Source organism: Odontomachus brunneus, unplaced genomic scaffold (genome assembly GCF_010583005.1).
Source record: "Odontomachus brunneus isolate Ranch 3 - 2012 unplaced genomic scaffold, Obru_v1 Obru_scaffold_322, whole genome shotgun sequence".
Taxonomy (NCBI): domain Eukaryota; kingdom Metazoa; phylum Arthropoda; class Insecta; order Hymenoptera; family Formicidae; genus Odontomachus; species Odontomachus brunneus.
In genome coordinates this window covers 88,871-106,776 of record NW_022639772.1, presented here as the reverse complement: position 1 = coordinate 106,776, position 17,906 = coordinate 88,871, and the positions used below count along the sequence as shown (strand labels likewise).

At 38.2% G+C, this 17,906-nt stretch overlaps 1 protein-coding gene across 5 annotated transcripts in view; it reads right to left on the bottom strand.

Moving 5' to 3' along the window:
• LOC116853442 (hepatocyte nuclear factor 4-gamma) overlaps positions 1-17,906 on the bottom strand; it is a 56,362-nt gene that overhangs the window by 24,329 nt on the left and 14,127 nt on the right. The window contains exon 1 of one of the 5 annotated variants that reach the window (XM_032834537.1): positions 16,846-17,173. The exons of 1 other annotated variant lie outside the window; for it this stretch is intronic. In XM_032834537.1, the coding sequence (XP_032690428.1) occupies positions 16,846-16,891 (46 nt within the window). In that variant the 5' untranslated portion in view covers positions 16,892-17,173. Of the gene's footprint in view, positions 1-8,773; positions 9,393-16,845; positions 17,174-17,906 lie in introns of those variants that run through there. 3 more of the 5 variants (XM_032834532.1, XM_032834533.1, XM_032834534.1) reach the window with 3 other exon arrangements.

Sequence of the window (17,906 nt, the reverse complement as noted above, 5' to 3'; positions counted from 1 at the left end):
TCACTGCCGTTTTACTCGTAACCCCTTTGAAGCGCGCGGCGAGACTGCCGCGAGCGTAATTATTACCTCGACATATTCTCTTTTTCTCTCCCAATCCGTCCGGCGCGTGCTTTCACTTCAGCCGTCGCTTTCGCCGCTTATTACATATCGTACGGCCCTGGGCGACGCCGGAAAACCCCCCGGTTGTTCCCCGGCTTCCTCCGAGACGCCGTGCAGCCGCGATTTCCACGATTTTCTGCCGTCTACTGGGAGAGATCTCTCGCATCGGCTCTTCGTCGTGAAAAATATTCAGCCCGTCAGACTGGATATTGGAAATTGAAGTATGTCAGACGGTGAAACTATCAAGTATTTCGCACAGATGTGTGAAAATTCGGCAGCAACTTCACTCTCGTCTCATATCACGCGATGTGTGAAGATTGTATCTCTTGTGAATGTGCTTCACTCGACAATCGTGTTTATCAGCTGGAGCAACGAAACGGAAACACGAGAGCAATTATTCGCATTTTCTCAAAGCGATACACGCCATGTAAAATATAATATGAAAATCTATGAGAATAAGTTTGTTGCACAAAAGATTTACATTAATGAATGATTATCGACTGATTCCATAAAAAAATTTGACATTTACATTTAGATAGAACGAACCATGAACGAAGTTATTTGAATTATTTCAAAGTGCAATATATATATCATGTAAAATATAAAAGTCTGAGAGTAACTTTTTTTTTTAACGAATTTGTTTGTAAATTTGCGTCGTAAAATTGATATCGATGTATGATGCAAATTTCATAATTAATTCAAGAGATTTGCTCTCCACAGAGGTAATCAAAACATTAGAGTTTTCGACATTATCGATGGTATTACGTCGTGAACTTCTGAGTGAGGATCGCGGATTGGAACTCGGCCGATTAATATGAAACGAGTCAAGACCAAACTTAATCGATCCGTCAAATTCGAGTCTAATTCTAATCTGTTAAACTCGATCTCCGGCACGCAGTCTGACAGAGAGTCTTTAGGAACCACGACCTAACGCGCTCTCGACTTCCAGCCGTTTTAATGCGTTCGCGTAATGCGAGACCTCACGCCGCTCCGCGAAGAAAGAGACAGGGACTAATCATCATTATCATTATCATCATCTTTATGTTCCTCTTCTTTTGCCCCCTTTTCTCGTACCTTCCACGTTTCACGCGATTCGAGGAGTGAGTCTCCTTCGTCAGGTGGCCAATTGATCCCCGCGTAAGTTAGCAGTGGTACGATTGCGACACGCGGTAGTCGTCGCGCGTGCGTGTTCTATTATATTACGTAATGGTCTCTCTTTCTCTCTCCTCTCTCTCTCTCTCTCTCGCTCGCGACCAAATAAACTAATGGATTCCACGACTCGCGGACGCAAGTCACGGCGAGGAGGAAGGGAGCTCGTTGGTGGTGTCCTTTCTATTTCCTTTATCTTCTATGCTCGTTCCCCTTCATAAATCGCGCGCACCGTGTGCGTATATATGCGCGCACTCGCGCGCATTACACGCTCGTCATGACAACGCGAATCAATTTGCAGGTTATTAATTATTTATGCATGCTCCATGGCAATGATGTTTAAAAGCAGCGGCTGACATAAAGCCGCGCGCTCGTCGAGTGGCCGAGGCTTTTTACTTTTGTGGGCTTTCAACGGCGCGTGAATATGTCGCGTTTGCCTAGGCTGTTAGCGCGCGTGCTATTTAGCATAGTCAAATATAGTGGCGAACGTGCTGCTCGTGAGACGCGAGCCGGCAAGGAAAGAGAGACATAATTACTTGGGCTGATTTTGAGACGCGTCTTCCTGTTGATCGCACACGCTCGAGCGGAGCCGCCTTCGCCTCTTCCTGTTTGTCCGCGTCGACCGGGCCTTTCGAAACGGCAGATACGGTTGATCCTCAGCCATCACTTATTGCACGGATTACGCGATTAGCTGGGATCGTTTTTGCAAATGCCTCGACTCGACATGCCCGATCGTTTCTTCTTCGACGTCCGCCTCCTCCACTCTTTCAATCAATTTAAATAATTTCGCGCGAAGGATCAGTTGGATCGAAGAAAGATGGTGACCGTTAGAGGTGACAGAGTGAGAATGTCATGATATTGTCAATTCAAAGTAGTTCGATTCGGTTTCTTGATTAACACATTGATTGCTAAATACGAGTTATCTCGTGGCTGGCGCGCTGGAAAGAGTTCTTATTTATTCCATACGTCAATTGCGAGTTAATTAGCATAGATTTCTTGGCGAGTCTTGCTGAATAATAAATATAACTAATTAGCACGCTAAAATAATACGCTAATTTCGAAGTGGTCACGCTGGGAACATTTCTTTTATTCTATATGTATTACTTCTATTTCAGAAACTGAAATGTGCTATTGAAAAATTTGCCATGTTTCTAGCGGAAGTCGCTATATTTCTGGCGAAATTTATTACCTTCCTTGGCAATACAGAACCCATTGAGTCTGTTCCTACACTACAAGAAATATGATAAAAATAAAAATAGTTTACATGAAAAAACTATATATACCGCCTCTCGCAAAGAGTGTATAACTATATTAAGAATATTCAAGACAAGAGTCGAATGCTGATGTTGGAACGAATATTTATTAATGTTGGGAGAGGATAATAAAGTTTGACAGTGTTAACAACGTCAAACCGACCTTGATTTCCAATTTTTTATATCAATATTAATAAAAATCCTTTATTACCCTATGATTACGCAAAATAAAAATATTTATTAAATATTAATATCAAGAAAGTTGATTCATCATGTACGTTATAAAGCTACTGAAAAACCTATCGTGTGCGCTGACACTGTCAAACATTACTGTCCTCCTAACATTAATAAATATTCGCCCCAACATCAGCGTTCGATTTTTACTCGTCTTGAATATTTATATGTATAAAATAAAACGTGTCTATTTGTTGTGTCTATATGTTCCTCTCTTATACACTTCTAAACCTTTTCATCGATTTGGATCAAATTTCGTATGAGCACTTTCTGCGAAAAATGTAGCCTACATGAAACGTGGACACCCCACCTTCTCGCCCTGATTTCATTCCCTTAACATTTTGTAACAATTCGGCCAACGCCAGGTAGTTCTCAACATAATTAAAAAGCATAATATTCTCTCCGTGTAACAATTGCACGAGGCACACACGATGCCGATCGGCAACACTCGCGTCGCGAAAACCATCGCGTCATCGGCGATTTACATCCGATGTAACCTCGCACGACACTTCTCCAAATATAGTCCCGTCGCGAGGAACGGTCCGCGAAATAAAGTCGTTCGCTTGACCGTCTGATAAGCGTCGTTGAAACGAAGCGGTCAACAACACTCTGCGCCGCGATCACGTGTTGCGGGACAAACAAATATTGCGAACATCAAACGTGTGTCACAGTCGCCCGCGGCGGCGTTCGGGAGGATTACGCGCTCCGGTCGGCACGAAACGAGAAGTGTGTAATCGGTCTGACTACGGCCGCTACGTGCGTTTTCACTCGGCTTCGCAATAATAATTCGATCTGCTATCTGTCGTGATCCACCGCCGTCTCGCGATCGGCCGGATTTATCGGTCGTCGGACGCGTCCGTTAAAGCACGACCTTGATACGCCGAACACTTTCAAGGATCCGAGGAAGTTCGAATCTAGATCAACTCCTCCCTTTTTCCTTTCCTCTTCCCCTTGCCCTCTCTACTCACTCGTGAGGTATAAAAAATCAATATCGGAGAAAACGAGACGTTCGGTTTGGTGCGAATGTACACAGAAAATTATCATTCCACTGCTAAGAAAAACGATTACTCAGTCTACTTACCCTCTCTTAAGTAATGCTTCTCTCCAACAAAGAACATTTTCTTAATAACAGTGTTAGATTTACTCATCACAAACTCAGAAAAGTTCATTGTCTACACATGTATGAAAAGAAAGAATTTATTCTCTTTACAAGAGACTGTTATAAGATTCTATAGAAGAAATTTATAATTGAATATTCGTATGGATTTAATATATTCTATTGAATTCTGTTGAAATGTTAAACTTTTAGTGAGTTTATCAAAACCAAAATTAGCTCAATTTTGCACAATATAAGCAAATTTTTTTTATTTGAATTTAATATTCTTACTTTTATTTAATATTCTTTATCGTAAAATGCTATGAAAAATTTGTGAAATATTTGAGACAAGAACATTTACTTGAAAGCAATATGTATTTTTCTGCATTTACACGCAGAAAAATATCATTCTATTGCCAAGAAAGGCGATTACTTAATTTACTTTTGAAGTAACGATTATCTTCAAGAAACAATATTTTCTTCAGAATAATCTTAAAATAAATCACAAATTTGAGGAAAGCTTATCATCTACTCAGAAGAAGAATCTCTATTCTTTTTTTATATAAGAATATTATACTTATATTTTTTATATAAGAATATTATACTAAAGAAAGAGTTGATTCAACTTTACATGATAAGTAAACCGAATTTTTGTTTTAATTTAATATATTTGTAATATATTCTTAATTAAAAGACTAAACTTACTAAGAATTTACTTTGAATAAATTTAATACATTTAATTTAATTTATCTGACACAATGCAAATATTTATGACAAACTTGTGATAGATTTGCGGACACATAAATTTGTGAGATACTTGAAGCAAACATTTACTTGAATGCAGTATGCATTTTTCTGTGGGTACCTTTTGCATTCCGAATCATACCTTTTGAGTTTTCTTCACAATATAAATTCATTCGCTTCGTGAGAATATCGCGTTTACCTTAATACTTCGATACTCAATTAATGTAACAACACATATATCTATAGAACGATATATTTATCTCGAGCGTACTATTAATAAATAGAAAGTTGATTCATAGAATCGACTAGAACGAAACGCGACGTCGAAGTAGACTCGACGTAGGACCACGAAGGGTTAACGACATTGCCCGATCGCGAACGGCTGGCACTGGTAATTGAGCACTTCGGTCGCATTGGCCCTCTCCTTCCCCTTCTGTACTGTCGACGGAGCGAATTTTCACTATTATCTACGCTACTGGTACGCCGATCACGCGCACGTACACGCGTGTCACGGGCTGGCGCAATGCTTCGCGGCGCCAATCGCGAGATGCAGAATGCACATGCAGTGGCGCATGTTTCGTTAGATCGACTAGGTGCGGGCTTGGGGCGCCGAAAGATGATAAGAGATTTTCTCTCGCTCCTTTCTCTCTTTATGCGAAACAAATAGGCCCGATTGTCCCGAGCAATTTCCCCTTCCATTATTTCTCACAATACCTGATCACATTTTCCAACTCAATTCTGAGGTTGCATTCCAAAACGTCTTTTTTGAGAAAATTTCGATACTTTACACTGAGGGAAAAATTACCTTAAAATCAACAAATATTTCTTTGATATGGGTACCATTAATATATTTATTTAAATCTATATTCTCTTTATTTAACCCAAATATTATTTACTTAAATCAAGTATCAAGTAAAATTTTCCAAAAAGGACATTTTAGAATGCAAGTTGTTTTAATTATTGTTTCGGTTTTACTTTTCACATAGAAGAGTCGCGCTAAGTATCCTTCGCTTGGTACGAGACAAGCTGACGAGGAACTTCTCCGGAGGCTCTTCTCACGAATTCGCGATAATTTCGTCGTCGTGCCGACGACCCGAAAATATCTCGCAAGCTGTGGTTTCAAAGCTAGGGTGCCAGAGACACGGCTACGTCGCTGGTGCACGCATACTGGCAGTGGCTACGGAGCGACGATAACACGGCGCGACGTGTCAACTGGAACGATAAGGGGCTTCTCCCGCGTCGCAGAGATTTTTAATTGCGACGTTCTCTCGCGCCGAGAGAAGAAAGCGGAGGCTGCTGCTCTTCTTCATGGAGCATGAAACTCGGCAGTTGTTTATTTCCGCTATATAGCTGCTTGCGATTTCTGCATTTAAGATCGAGTGTACGTTTCAACTGTGAAGGGTAGACGATGAATAGTGCGAAGCATAAGAAACGCAATATGAAATGGGTATGTCTCTCAAGATGCACAGAAACAGTCGCGTCATCAATTTGAACGGAGCTCTGGAACATCTCTAAAGTATATATATCTGAAAAGTGATGTCTGTTTCTCTCGTTATCGACGAAATTCTTCAGAATCCGAATTATCATAGTAGAAATTACGTTTCCAAGACGAATTAAATTAACCCTTGGCGGCGGCAAACTGTTCCTGACCTTCTGATCAACCGACAAGAAGTCACTTACTCCGCAACGACACCGCGTAATTTGCATGTCTTTAGTTTAGCTTCTTTGCTATTTAATTATTCATTATACAGCTTATTACTAAGTAACAAATTTAACTATTTATGTGTGTCACTTAGCTTCTTTAATTCTTACGGTATTTAGTCAATGAAGTGATACATATTTATGGGAAAATATATCTTTATATGGAGAGTATATTATTAAACAATTGGAAAGTTGGTTTGTAAAGTTGACTAGAACGAAACGCGGTATCGAAGTGGATTCGAAATAGCACCGCGAAGAGTTAAATTAGCTTAGAGATAAGTAATTTAAGATAAAAGTTTGAAACGCTTACATACAAAATATAAACGACCTTGACGCTTATTTAACCAGCTTTTTTCAAAATATATACGCGTCGATTTAAATAGTATTTAAAAACGCCTACATATAATATATTCAGAAAGTTTAGTACGACTTATATTTCATTCTGTAATTTATACGGGATAAAAAACTTCAGTTCGAGTAACCGAACGGGGTGCCGGACGAAACACTCGTCCGAACATTCAGCTTCATTAAAACTCGGTTGAGATAACTGAGAGCAATTGGTCAAGTAGAAACCTCTCCCGCCGGAATCTTTCTGTTCCCGCAATCGAGTTTTTCATTTGGCCCTCAAATAACAGAAAATTCAGTTACACTAACAGAGTTGTTTTTTCCGTGCACGGTTTGCTTCTTTGTTTACAATGGAAATGAAATGCGTATAAATATGCAAAGATCGATAGGAACTTTCCTTGTGCCGTTTGCTTCTCTCTCCTCCCCCTGCCCCTCTCTCTCTCTCTCTCTCTTTTCTCAAAGAAGGCGACTGATTATAACTCAATAAATATCCTTTCTCCGTGTCGTGTATCGCAGGTAATGCTGTAAACTGAAAAGGCGCAACGAGTCGCTGCGAGCCGAGCTTAATTAATCCAGAATGTCAGCGCAACCGGGCCTTACGGCGCGCGCGTGCTCAGTCTCGCCGCACGCGGATGTGAAATGTCACACGAAAACGCAAGTCACGTTTAGGTCGTGGCACAATTAGATCAAACGCAACCCAGCAGCCATCACGCGTAAAAGCTTCCTTCAGGACAGCCGTTGTTGACGCTTCCAATTGACACCGGAAAGTTCCGAGGCTGCTTAGCGTTATTCTTAATGTTAAGTAAATATTTAAATCGACGAGCCCGTTAAAAAAAGCAGGAGAAAAAGAAAAGAACCCACTTTTTCGAAGGTTTCAGGAAAGGATCTCTCAAGTAAGATAAATCTGATGCGAATTGGATCATGCTGAATTGTCGAAGAAGCAAGAAGAAAGAAAGGAAACGTCAATGCGTGGCATTCGTTTTTGTTTCAAAGGATCCACATTATGAGGTGTGTTCATTTTCGAAGAATTTTTGAACTAGTACATAGCATAGTGCGATGAGTCAAAGAAACGATATTTTTGTTTCATATTCTAACTTATTGCATCAGTACAAAAGTTCTTTGAAAACAAACAAACCTATTGTATCGCGCCATTTGATTAAAAATCCAATCGCGTTGTAAATTTTCATCTCCATCTTATCTCCATCTCAAGAAGCCGAATTATCGGCTGTTTCAACACAGCAGAAAATCAACTAGTAAGTGTAATAGAATTTCGTTGGAATACAGCAAGGAAATACGGTTCAAGAATAGTTTATAATTTTAGATAGTCTGTTAGTTGAGTTCCTATTCTGTGCACTTACATATGGGTAAATGTATACGAGTATATGTGTATATGTATACGTACATATACTTATGACTGATAGTTACTATCTGTGGCGTGGTCTAACAATTGACTCACTTGTTCTATCACTTAGTTCGCTTGATAGATTCTTTTGGTGTATTTAAAGTGCATTTATTTTCTTCAGTCGCAATAAACAGAAACGCATAGTTTCTTCTTTTCTTCACGCGTCAATGCGTAAACGTGCACAACGATTCAATTATAAATCGTCGTAGTGGTGATCCACTCTGTGCATTCCCTTGTCTTCTCTCTTCTTATTAAATTTTTTTCTGTCTGTCTGTTTCTCTCTCTCTCTCTCTCTCTCTCTCTCTTTTCGTCAAAATATTCTCTTACTGTGACATGATAATGAAGAAATCACAATACGATAGTCTCAACGATAACAATGGAGCGACAAATTGTTAAGTGTCGCGTGCGAATGTTAATATTCCCAGTAACAATAAAAAGACTGTTCCACACTAAGCAGAGTTCGATCGAATCTTATGTTCCAATAAATCAGGAGATAAATAGGAATACACCTGTATCGATGATCGGGAGCGAGTCAGCGCGAGGCGACGATAAGCGACAACTGCCGCGTAACAAAGCGTTCGCGCATCTTTCTTCTCGTAGCGAACACGCCGGGAGATTATTAGCCGTCGCGATTGGAAAATGATACTTGTAAACCTAATGATCCATCCAACTCGCGGATAACGAGAGAGACGAGCAAAGCGAGATAATGCGTATCGGAGAGGAGTAAAAGGAAGAAGAGTGCACACACACCTGCCAGGCCCATCGCGAGGACTGTTTTTCAACCGGTTGGTGGTCTCTCCGGTCTCCCCCTTCGATCCCGATGGATAGACACTCTCCTCGGGGCACTCGATCACTGTCTCGCGACACTGGTCGTTCGCTCGTTTGTCCCTCGCGATTTGACTTTGCGAATCGAGAAATCGATACGAGCGAGCGCGAGGCGCGCTCGCTCGGACACGCGCGCGCGCGCTTGGAGTTGCTCTCCTCCGCGTGTCCCTCTCTCTCTCTCTCTTTCCCGCGACGACACGACCAGAGACTTCTTTCTTCCTTTCTCCTCAGCTCCTCCGCGGTTCTTTCGTAAGCAGGCGTTTACGCGAGTCCACGAAAATAACCGGCGTCGCGACAGCTCTTGATGATGGCATCTTCTTCTTCTTCTTCTTCTGCGGCTACCCCGGTCGGTTACGAGCGAGACGGACTGACGGATCAACCGACGTGATCGACGTGAAATCGACAACGATCGATAATGGCGCGCCGACGGAGACGTGATCGCCTGCGACGACAGCGATAATGACGGCGGCGACGACGAAGACGTTAATGACCTTCGCCAGACACGACGGCGGTCCGGTGACGACTGGCAAACAGCTGTAAACGTACACACATTTTGCCGCCGTCGCGGCCGTTGCGATGGTGGGAGGCGAATCGTAGATGTAAGCGCTCACGAGCGCGCATTTCATGGGACGAGGAAGAGAGAAAGAAAGAAAGAGAGGGAGAAGAAGAGATACACACATATGACCCTAAAATCCTAAAACGGTACCGATGCAATTGGCACCTTAATGATATTCGCTGTTTATCGTGATTTCCGTGTCTCGCGTCATAATTTCCGCGACTCACGTTGCGAAATTCTCCACGAAGGACGAAACCGCGCACTTGTTTCTCGCGCTCTTTCTACGACGATGAAACACTCGTCCTGAGCGGGTGTGACTGAAAGACGAATTTAAAAATTTGAATGCTAGACACGCCAGGCGATTTGTCTCAGTAACATTGAGATACCGATATTGTATTAATAATTGCACAGAGAAAGTATATTGTTGTTCCTTTCACATATGAGAATCTTTTCGATTATACACACAGAGAATTTTATGGTAAAAATTATTGTTGAGTTTTGTGACCGAATCGATGTTCTGCGACAATTTATTATCCTTCCATTTCACATGTGTTATTTATATATTATATTTATATTAGAAACTGGAAGAGGAGCTATCGAAAAATTTGACCAGCGAAATTCATTATGCAAAATAGACTCTACTTACAGTCTATTCCTGCACTATTAGAAACATAGTCAAATTAAAAAGACTTTATGTGGAAAAAGGATTATAACATATTCTTCATATGCATGTTTTTCAATAGATAAAAAATTAACCAAGAAAACACAAAATGGGGATGATCTCGGAAGAATGTCAGTAGAATTTATTAAGTTAATTTGTTAAGAAATTTGTGCTAATTCGCAAGTTGATTATAATAAATATGGCATATTTTCTACCAGTAGACTCCAGTTCCTAAAATATAAACAGAAAGGGTAATAAATTAAGGTAGAATATCGATTTATGTCTCACGATTACAAAATCTTATAGCAATTTTTGTCGTAATACGTGTTCTCTCCATGCGTTCTGTCTAAATAGGTGCCGTTCGCTAATTCCGGCATTTACATCATAATAAGGGAAAAAAGAAACGATCGGTCATGAATGCAAATCAGAGGATTCTCTGTCCTTGCCTCGAAAAAAAGATTATGGAAAAGAAGTATGTTTTCTTTAAAAGCTGTTCTTCTCTCGATGATGGTTGACCAGTTGGGTCAGATAATACGTTACATCACTGTGGCTCTCACGGGCATGAAGGAGGCGCGCGAATTGCACCGTCCTTTTCTTTGTGTTTTTCTGCTCTGCACAGACAACTACATGGGCGATGGCGACGAGCTAAAAATACAGGAGTATTACACACCGGGATTACGTCGCCGAAAATATTGGTCTGTCTTGCAGCGTCAGAAGTATCATAGCGTTCAATATAGCGCAATTGGCATCGATATCGAGGCAACCGCTCTGTTTGTTGGCAAGAAAAGCCGCGCGGCAACATAATGAATTAGCGATCCTTCGTAACTGTCAATCAGGTGTCCGCGAGAATACGAGAGATAGAGAGAGAAAGAGAGACTCGCTCGACTCGCAGGACTCGACAGAGGCCGAGGACGATTTCTGAGAAACGTCCACGGGGAGCGCGTCTTTTGAAATTTTACATATCGCCCAACAACAATCTGTGTACATTCGTGAATTTGAATTTCTATACGACGGGAATAATAATTTTTCCTAACGCGCTATTCAATCGCTGACAATCGGCTTCTCTTCTCCGGAGTCACTCGCTCGTGAATAATAAAACGAATCGGCGTTCAGAGTTTCTTTTCTTTCTCTCTCTCTCTCTCTTTCTCTCCCCACCTCTCTTCTCGCCCCCGAGTTGAAGCGACGATTGTGACACAAAGAGTACTGAGATTGCTCGCGCTTTTCGCACAAATACACGCGGAGGCGATCGAAGCGGCGCGCGTAACAAAGCTCCCGGGTGGACACAGCCAGTGACTCAGTTGGCCGATGATAAACCGCGAGTGCTCTTATTCCCGTCGGCGGACAATGAGACAGCAATAAGTGATTCATGCCTCCGTTTTCCGTGCTTGTCGCCGACTGTATCACTGGAGCATATCACCGTGCATTCAAGTCGTCATTCGCGGCGCCGTTCACATTGTTCGAAATCTGCACGGGCGCGTGCATCGCGAAAACGAAGATGTATCCGCGTTTATTTTCAGGTATCTCTTCAATGTCTCCCGCGTATTTTTAGAATTTCCATCGTGCACGCACGCGCGCACGCGTAATGAGACTGAGCAAGGTGAGAAAATAATTAATTTAAGGCTTTGTTGATATCTAATCGATAGTAATTAATTGGACGAGCAACGAGAGTCTGTGCTCGGATTTTGTAGTACAATGAAAACAAAACGAAATAATTGCAAAAATGTACCTACATTGCGAGGGAAAAAATATCTAAAAAATTAAAGAAATATTTATCCGATAAATACTGATAACATATTAACTTGAATTTTAATTCATTTTTGCTCTCATGAAAAGCTAAGATTTTAAGAAAATATATGTTTCCTTATTTGAAAAATATTTTATATTAGTATAAATATAATAAATATGTTATTAGTACCCACCGAATATAAATATTTTTTTATTTCTTAGATATTTTTTGTCTCAGTGTAGAAGTATTGTAATTACATTTTTCAGAAAGTTCTGCAATAATACATCATTCTACATTTGTGAAAAATATTTAATTTATAGTTTTTATCATACCACGAAATCCATGGCTTTTATTAGTTCTTCTCTTAATTACTTCCGATCGAGATAATCGCTAATCGCTAAACGTGCTAACGGCGAAACCTCGTAGCAATCCATAATTGTCGACGATTTCGCGCGACGATATTTCCTGTATTATCAATTTCGCGCGATATCTCTATCGAGGAATTATCGAGATTATTGGATTCGCTGTTAAAAAGTGTATATGTCAGTATTATATTTATCCTTGCACGTCAAAAACAAAAAAGGAAGATAGAGCGCGTATACTTCGCGTTTGCAATCTACTACGGAGTTACTCTGACGCGCGAAAGCAATACGATGAAAATGTAATATCGGTTGGGGAGGTAACATCCATTATTCAATTGATATCGGCTGACGTAGTCGTAAACGGTAGAATTCATAATTCGCGAGCGCTCGGTAATCCTTGAATACGTCGTTGTGCGGCAGAGTCTTTGCATACCTCAATTATTCGCCCCGTAACACGAAGATAAGATAAATCCTCGTAATGAGGCTTGTGCAGTCTCTGAAAATACGGTAAATTAATGATATTTTGATCGCTGGCTAAACTTTATTTCAGTACGATCAGCAATTTAAATGACGGTCGCGATGTTACGCGAATGTTAGTTTCTTTCTGTCAACGACAAGATTGGAGAATCGAGTTCTGATGTGTGACGTATTCTTAAAGATAAAATACACATGTGATATCTCTAGAAATAAAGACATCTTTTCATTGATCTTCTTTATATTTGTCGTTTAATAGGACGCTTTTAAAGCTAGTCATAGTTTTGTTGCTTATTTATCTTAAAAAAGAACAAGCGATTTTCATCAATTTTCCAACTTTCTATAATAAAAATTTTTAATTTTCACCTTCTGAAAGTAGCTTTTAAATCTAATTTTTCAACTATTTACACTCATCTGATATATCCCCTTTCTATTCTATATTGAAATAACGCTGAATTTCTAAAATAAAAATCCGGGACTCAAAAGGCTCAAAGAAGTACTTTGTACGAAAAATTCGTTTATCTTAATTTAAAAAATCCGTAGGAGAAATAAAAACGAATTGAATCGTTAAATTACGTGCATGATGTAATATTTGTTTCTTAAAGATATATGTTTTCAAATATGCATATGAAATAAATAAAATCTTACCTATAGCTATTGCGAATAGATTGATATCAATCCGTGCCACATCACGATTTCCCGATATAATTTGAATATGCAGTTGTGTTTGAACAATTTGTACGAATCCACATAATTTATTCCAATGTATGAGTTGATCGGTGCAAATTGTTTCTAAAATTGTTTCTTCTAAGATTTTTTGTAGTTTTCTAAGTACACAAGCAAAAAAACACAACACGAAAGAGAACGCAGACCCAAAAGACGGAGATTGAAATCAACAAACCGAGAAATATCATGTATTTTTTATACTATGTATTTTTTTCTTTCCTCTCTCGATAGATAATTCTTCGTCTTTCCCGACTTGTCCTACTCTTCTCTTTCTTGAATTTATTAATCCTGGGCGATTCAGTCACAATAACCTAATGTGTCTCTATAAATCATGAAGTTGCGTGAAACGAGATTATTCGTATTCACAGTTCACATGATAATACAAAAACTACTGTGCTTGGAAACGTTTGGAAAAGATTTATGCAATAAGTGTCAAATGTCGAGGTTATCTAGAAACACATATCTAGATATGTAGAAATAAAATTATAAGAACAAAATATAAAAGAAATAAATATGTATTATTATATAACGTATAATATATAATATATAACATGAAATTAAAAAAAAAAAAATATAATACGAATTAAAATATATAACATACAAAATATATAACATTTGAAAAAGAAAACATGTTGAAACTTCGAAAGTATTGTGAAAAAGAATGTGTGTGTCTATCCTTATACAAAATAAAATATAAAAAAGTACAATTATATATAAAAAATATATATATATATTGGGAGTACAAATTAGTTCGGTCCGTTTTTTGTGATCAAAAATGCATTTATTTCAGAACAAAATGAATGAACAGATTAATCAAAGTATTGCCCATCGCTGGCTACTACTTTTTCCCACCTCTCAGGTAATTTTCGAATTCCATCTCGAAAAAATGTCTCGTCTTTTGAGGCGATCCAAGTTAGAAGCCAATTTTCGATTTCTGCGAAAGAAGTGAACCGATGACCTACCAAATCGTGCTGCATCCATCGGAACAACCAGTAATCAGAAGGAGCAATGTCCGGCGAATACGGCGGGTGCGGTAAACTATCCCACTTGAGCGTTTCCAAATAATTTTTTACGACTTTTGCGACATGAGGCTAAGCGTTATCATGCAGAAGAATAACTTTGTCATGTCTTTGCTCGTATTCCGGCCGTTTTTCTCGTAATATACGGCTCAAACGAATCAACGAAGAGTAACTCCCAATGATTCTGCAAGCTCCTCTTGCGTTTGACTCGGATCTTCATCGAGTAATGCCTCCAATTCTTTGTCTTCGAATTTTTTTGACTGTCCAGAGCGAGGCTTGTCTTCAACGCTGAAATCACCATTCTTGAAATGTCGAAACCATTCCCTACATGATTTATCAGTTGGAGCATTGTCACCATAAACTTCTACAAGCATTCGATGCGCTTCAGCGGCACTTTTCTTCCAATTAAAGCAGAAAACTAAAACCTCCCGCAAATGCTGCTTAGTTAATACAAAATTTGACATATTCAACACAGTAAAAAACAGGGATTTTGTATGAAACGATATAAATTGCGATATAAATTGAATATTATTGACAGATGTCTAACCTCTCTGAAACCACCGAAATCAGCTGTCACTATGAAACATTCATAACAGCCAGAGCCATTTTTTGAAAACGGACCGAATTAATTTGTACTCCCAATAGAAAAATATAAAAAAGTATAAAACAAAATAAAACAGAAATGTTTAGAACTGCGTATGTGCTATTACTTAATGTTTGTTACGCATAAGGTTTGTAAAACATAAATGATCTTTTGAAACCAAACGATCTTTTGAAACCAAACGATCTTTTGAAACCAAACGATCATTTATTTATTTATAAACGATTTTGAAATGATCTTTTGAAAGTTATTCAGAAGCTTCTTTCAAAAGTCGATTACTTAAGATATATCTCTTTTTTAAAAAATGCACTTAACGAAATCTTATAACTGAGCTAGATTCCGGATTAGTTATGCCTCCAAGAGCATTTTTTATGACAAAGAATAACAACGTATTTCTAGGTAAAAAAAGGCTGCCTTTAACCTTTTAAATCCCGATAACTATATTGGAAATTAGTTTTATTTTAACGAAAGGATATCAAGTGAATGTCAATAATGTTACAAAAGCTTGATTTGAGAGGTAATTTCAGCAGAAAAAGTTTAAAAAATTTAATGGAAAATTAGAAAAAAATGAAGAAAATTCAGTTTTTTTTATTTAATAACACAAATAAATTATCATTAAAGAGCTTTCTATCTAAGCTTTCTATTAAACATTGTGAATAGATCGATTAAAATATTTTTTATTTTTAAAGATATTACACGCTGTATTCTTAAGAGTTTATTCATAAAATATAATTTTTCAAGACGCATCAAAGAAGTTACTCATAAATTCACTATTTATTAAACAAAATTAGGTTTTTATGTATTTATTTTACTATATAAATAATAAATGTTAATTTGGAACTAATTTCACGACATTAGCTCGCTATGTTTCACTCAATATAATGTTACTTAAAGTATACTAAATAGCAGTTTTAGTTTACAATTGATGATTACACGAAAATAGTATAGCGACTATGGAAAACTAGGGAAACCAGTCTAGATAGTTCCAGGGGTATATCGCTCATATGCTTTTTTTAGTATTTATCTTGAGAGAAACAGTGTGTACAAAATCGCAAAATGGTAAACAAAATCCTTTTGAAATATAGACACTTTTCTCTGAATTTTATTAAAATCTGAATAATATTAAAGTAAAAAATAGAAAAAACTGATTTCGTATATAGCAAAGTAAATTTTCGTCAATAGCAAAGTAAATTTTTGAGCCTCTCGAAATTTTCTATTCATATTTTCCATCGTGAGTGAATGAAGTTAAGCGACGCGATTAGCTAGAACGTGAAGTTTCTTGCAAGTGTATGGTACACTATTTCGGACAATAGAAGCAATTTTCATTCGTAAAATGATTGAAATCGAGGATATGGACGGACAAGGTAAAGTTAGCCCATAATAAAGTACTGGCAGGAGAACTGTGGAAACCTTTTGTTAAGAACTCAAAACTACTAATCAGAACAAAAATTTTGTATATGACTTTTTTTACTCTGCACTATTGGGTACTTGGTATTTGGTACTTGGTAACCTAATATTAGGTCAAAATGGCTATATTTGTGCTTGTATATTTGTATTTTGGTTATTACAAAATCAAATATTAACAAGATCGATCAATGTTATGTTAAATTTTTGCATAATTTTAAGCATTTTGATGCAAGTGAATCAACTTTTTAAAGATACTCAAAGCGTCAAGACGGTGTTGAAAAGGGAACGGGAGGAATGTGGCAGAATATGGATGAACACGTTTCGCAAATCTTTCACTGTCCCAGATAATTCGAAAACTCCACTCACACAGACAGCTCCTCTCTACGTTACACTGAACGTTATACGGTACAAAATACCGCCCACTGACTCTCACGCTATTTTGAAAGGCCCGAGGATACCACTCACCTGATATAAACAATTCATCGAAGCACATCATAGGCACTACTTTCATTCCCTGTTTTCGCTTATTCCACACTTATTTTCACTCCGTTTATTGACGAAGGAACGTGAAACAAAAGTGCCGTACGATTCGTCACATTTCGCGGTTTGCGGTTACCGAAAGCTTCCTCGAGTGTCTCGATAGTTTAACTGCGGGACTCACGATGTGCCAACGCTAACACTGTTAACAGGTGGCACGAGCAAAAACGACAAAACTTGAATGTGCGCTAACAGATGCAGAGTGTCGACAGGACATCGATTCTCGAGGGTTTATTCGTGAGATTGTAGGAGTTCAATGGAGAAGAAGGGGTTGCGACCATAGGTGGGGGAAAATAATGCTTAGAAACTGACAGTCTAATCTTGTTGATGCAGGTACGCGCAGGTACTACGCATTACTTACGACGCGCAAGAGACAGGGATGCCTCGGATTTATACACAAGTAAAGTACACACGGTACGAGCTCAAGAAGTTCCAGAGTCGACAAGAAGAAATAATATTTCGATTTTTTGCTTCTGAATAAATAAACAGAGATGATGTAGATTGTTTTTAAGTCCTTGAGAGTCGATATATTATGAAGAATACGGCATATAATATACGAAAAGATCTAATAAATAGTAAATATTTATATATATTTGCAGTGAGTACATAACATTTATTTATAACATACATATATACACTAATATATATAAAATATTGCTCACATAAAAAGATATACATTTTCTTAACCTTAAGAAAACTTTAAGAAAACCTTAGCTTCTCATGAAAGCCATAATTTTAATGAGATATTAGGTAATGCCGGTAGTACCAGTAATTGAACTGAAGGATGAATCATATCCTAATTATCGAATAATACAGACTCAACGATTGTATGTTCATTAAATAATATTACAAATTTGTGCATGAGGAAATATCTTTTTACAAAATTTGACAACGGCTTTTTTAGAAATATTAAATATACTATCAATATATGAATTACAATGAGGTTCAATTGCTGGGACATTTATCTTATCACCATCGCATGGTGTTTT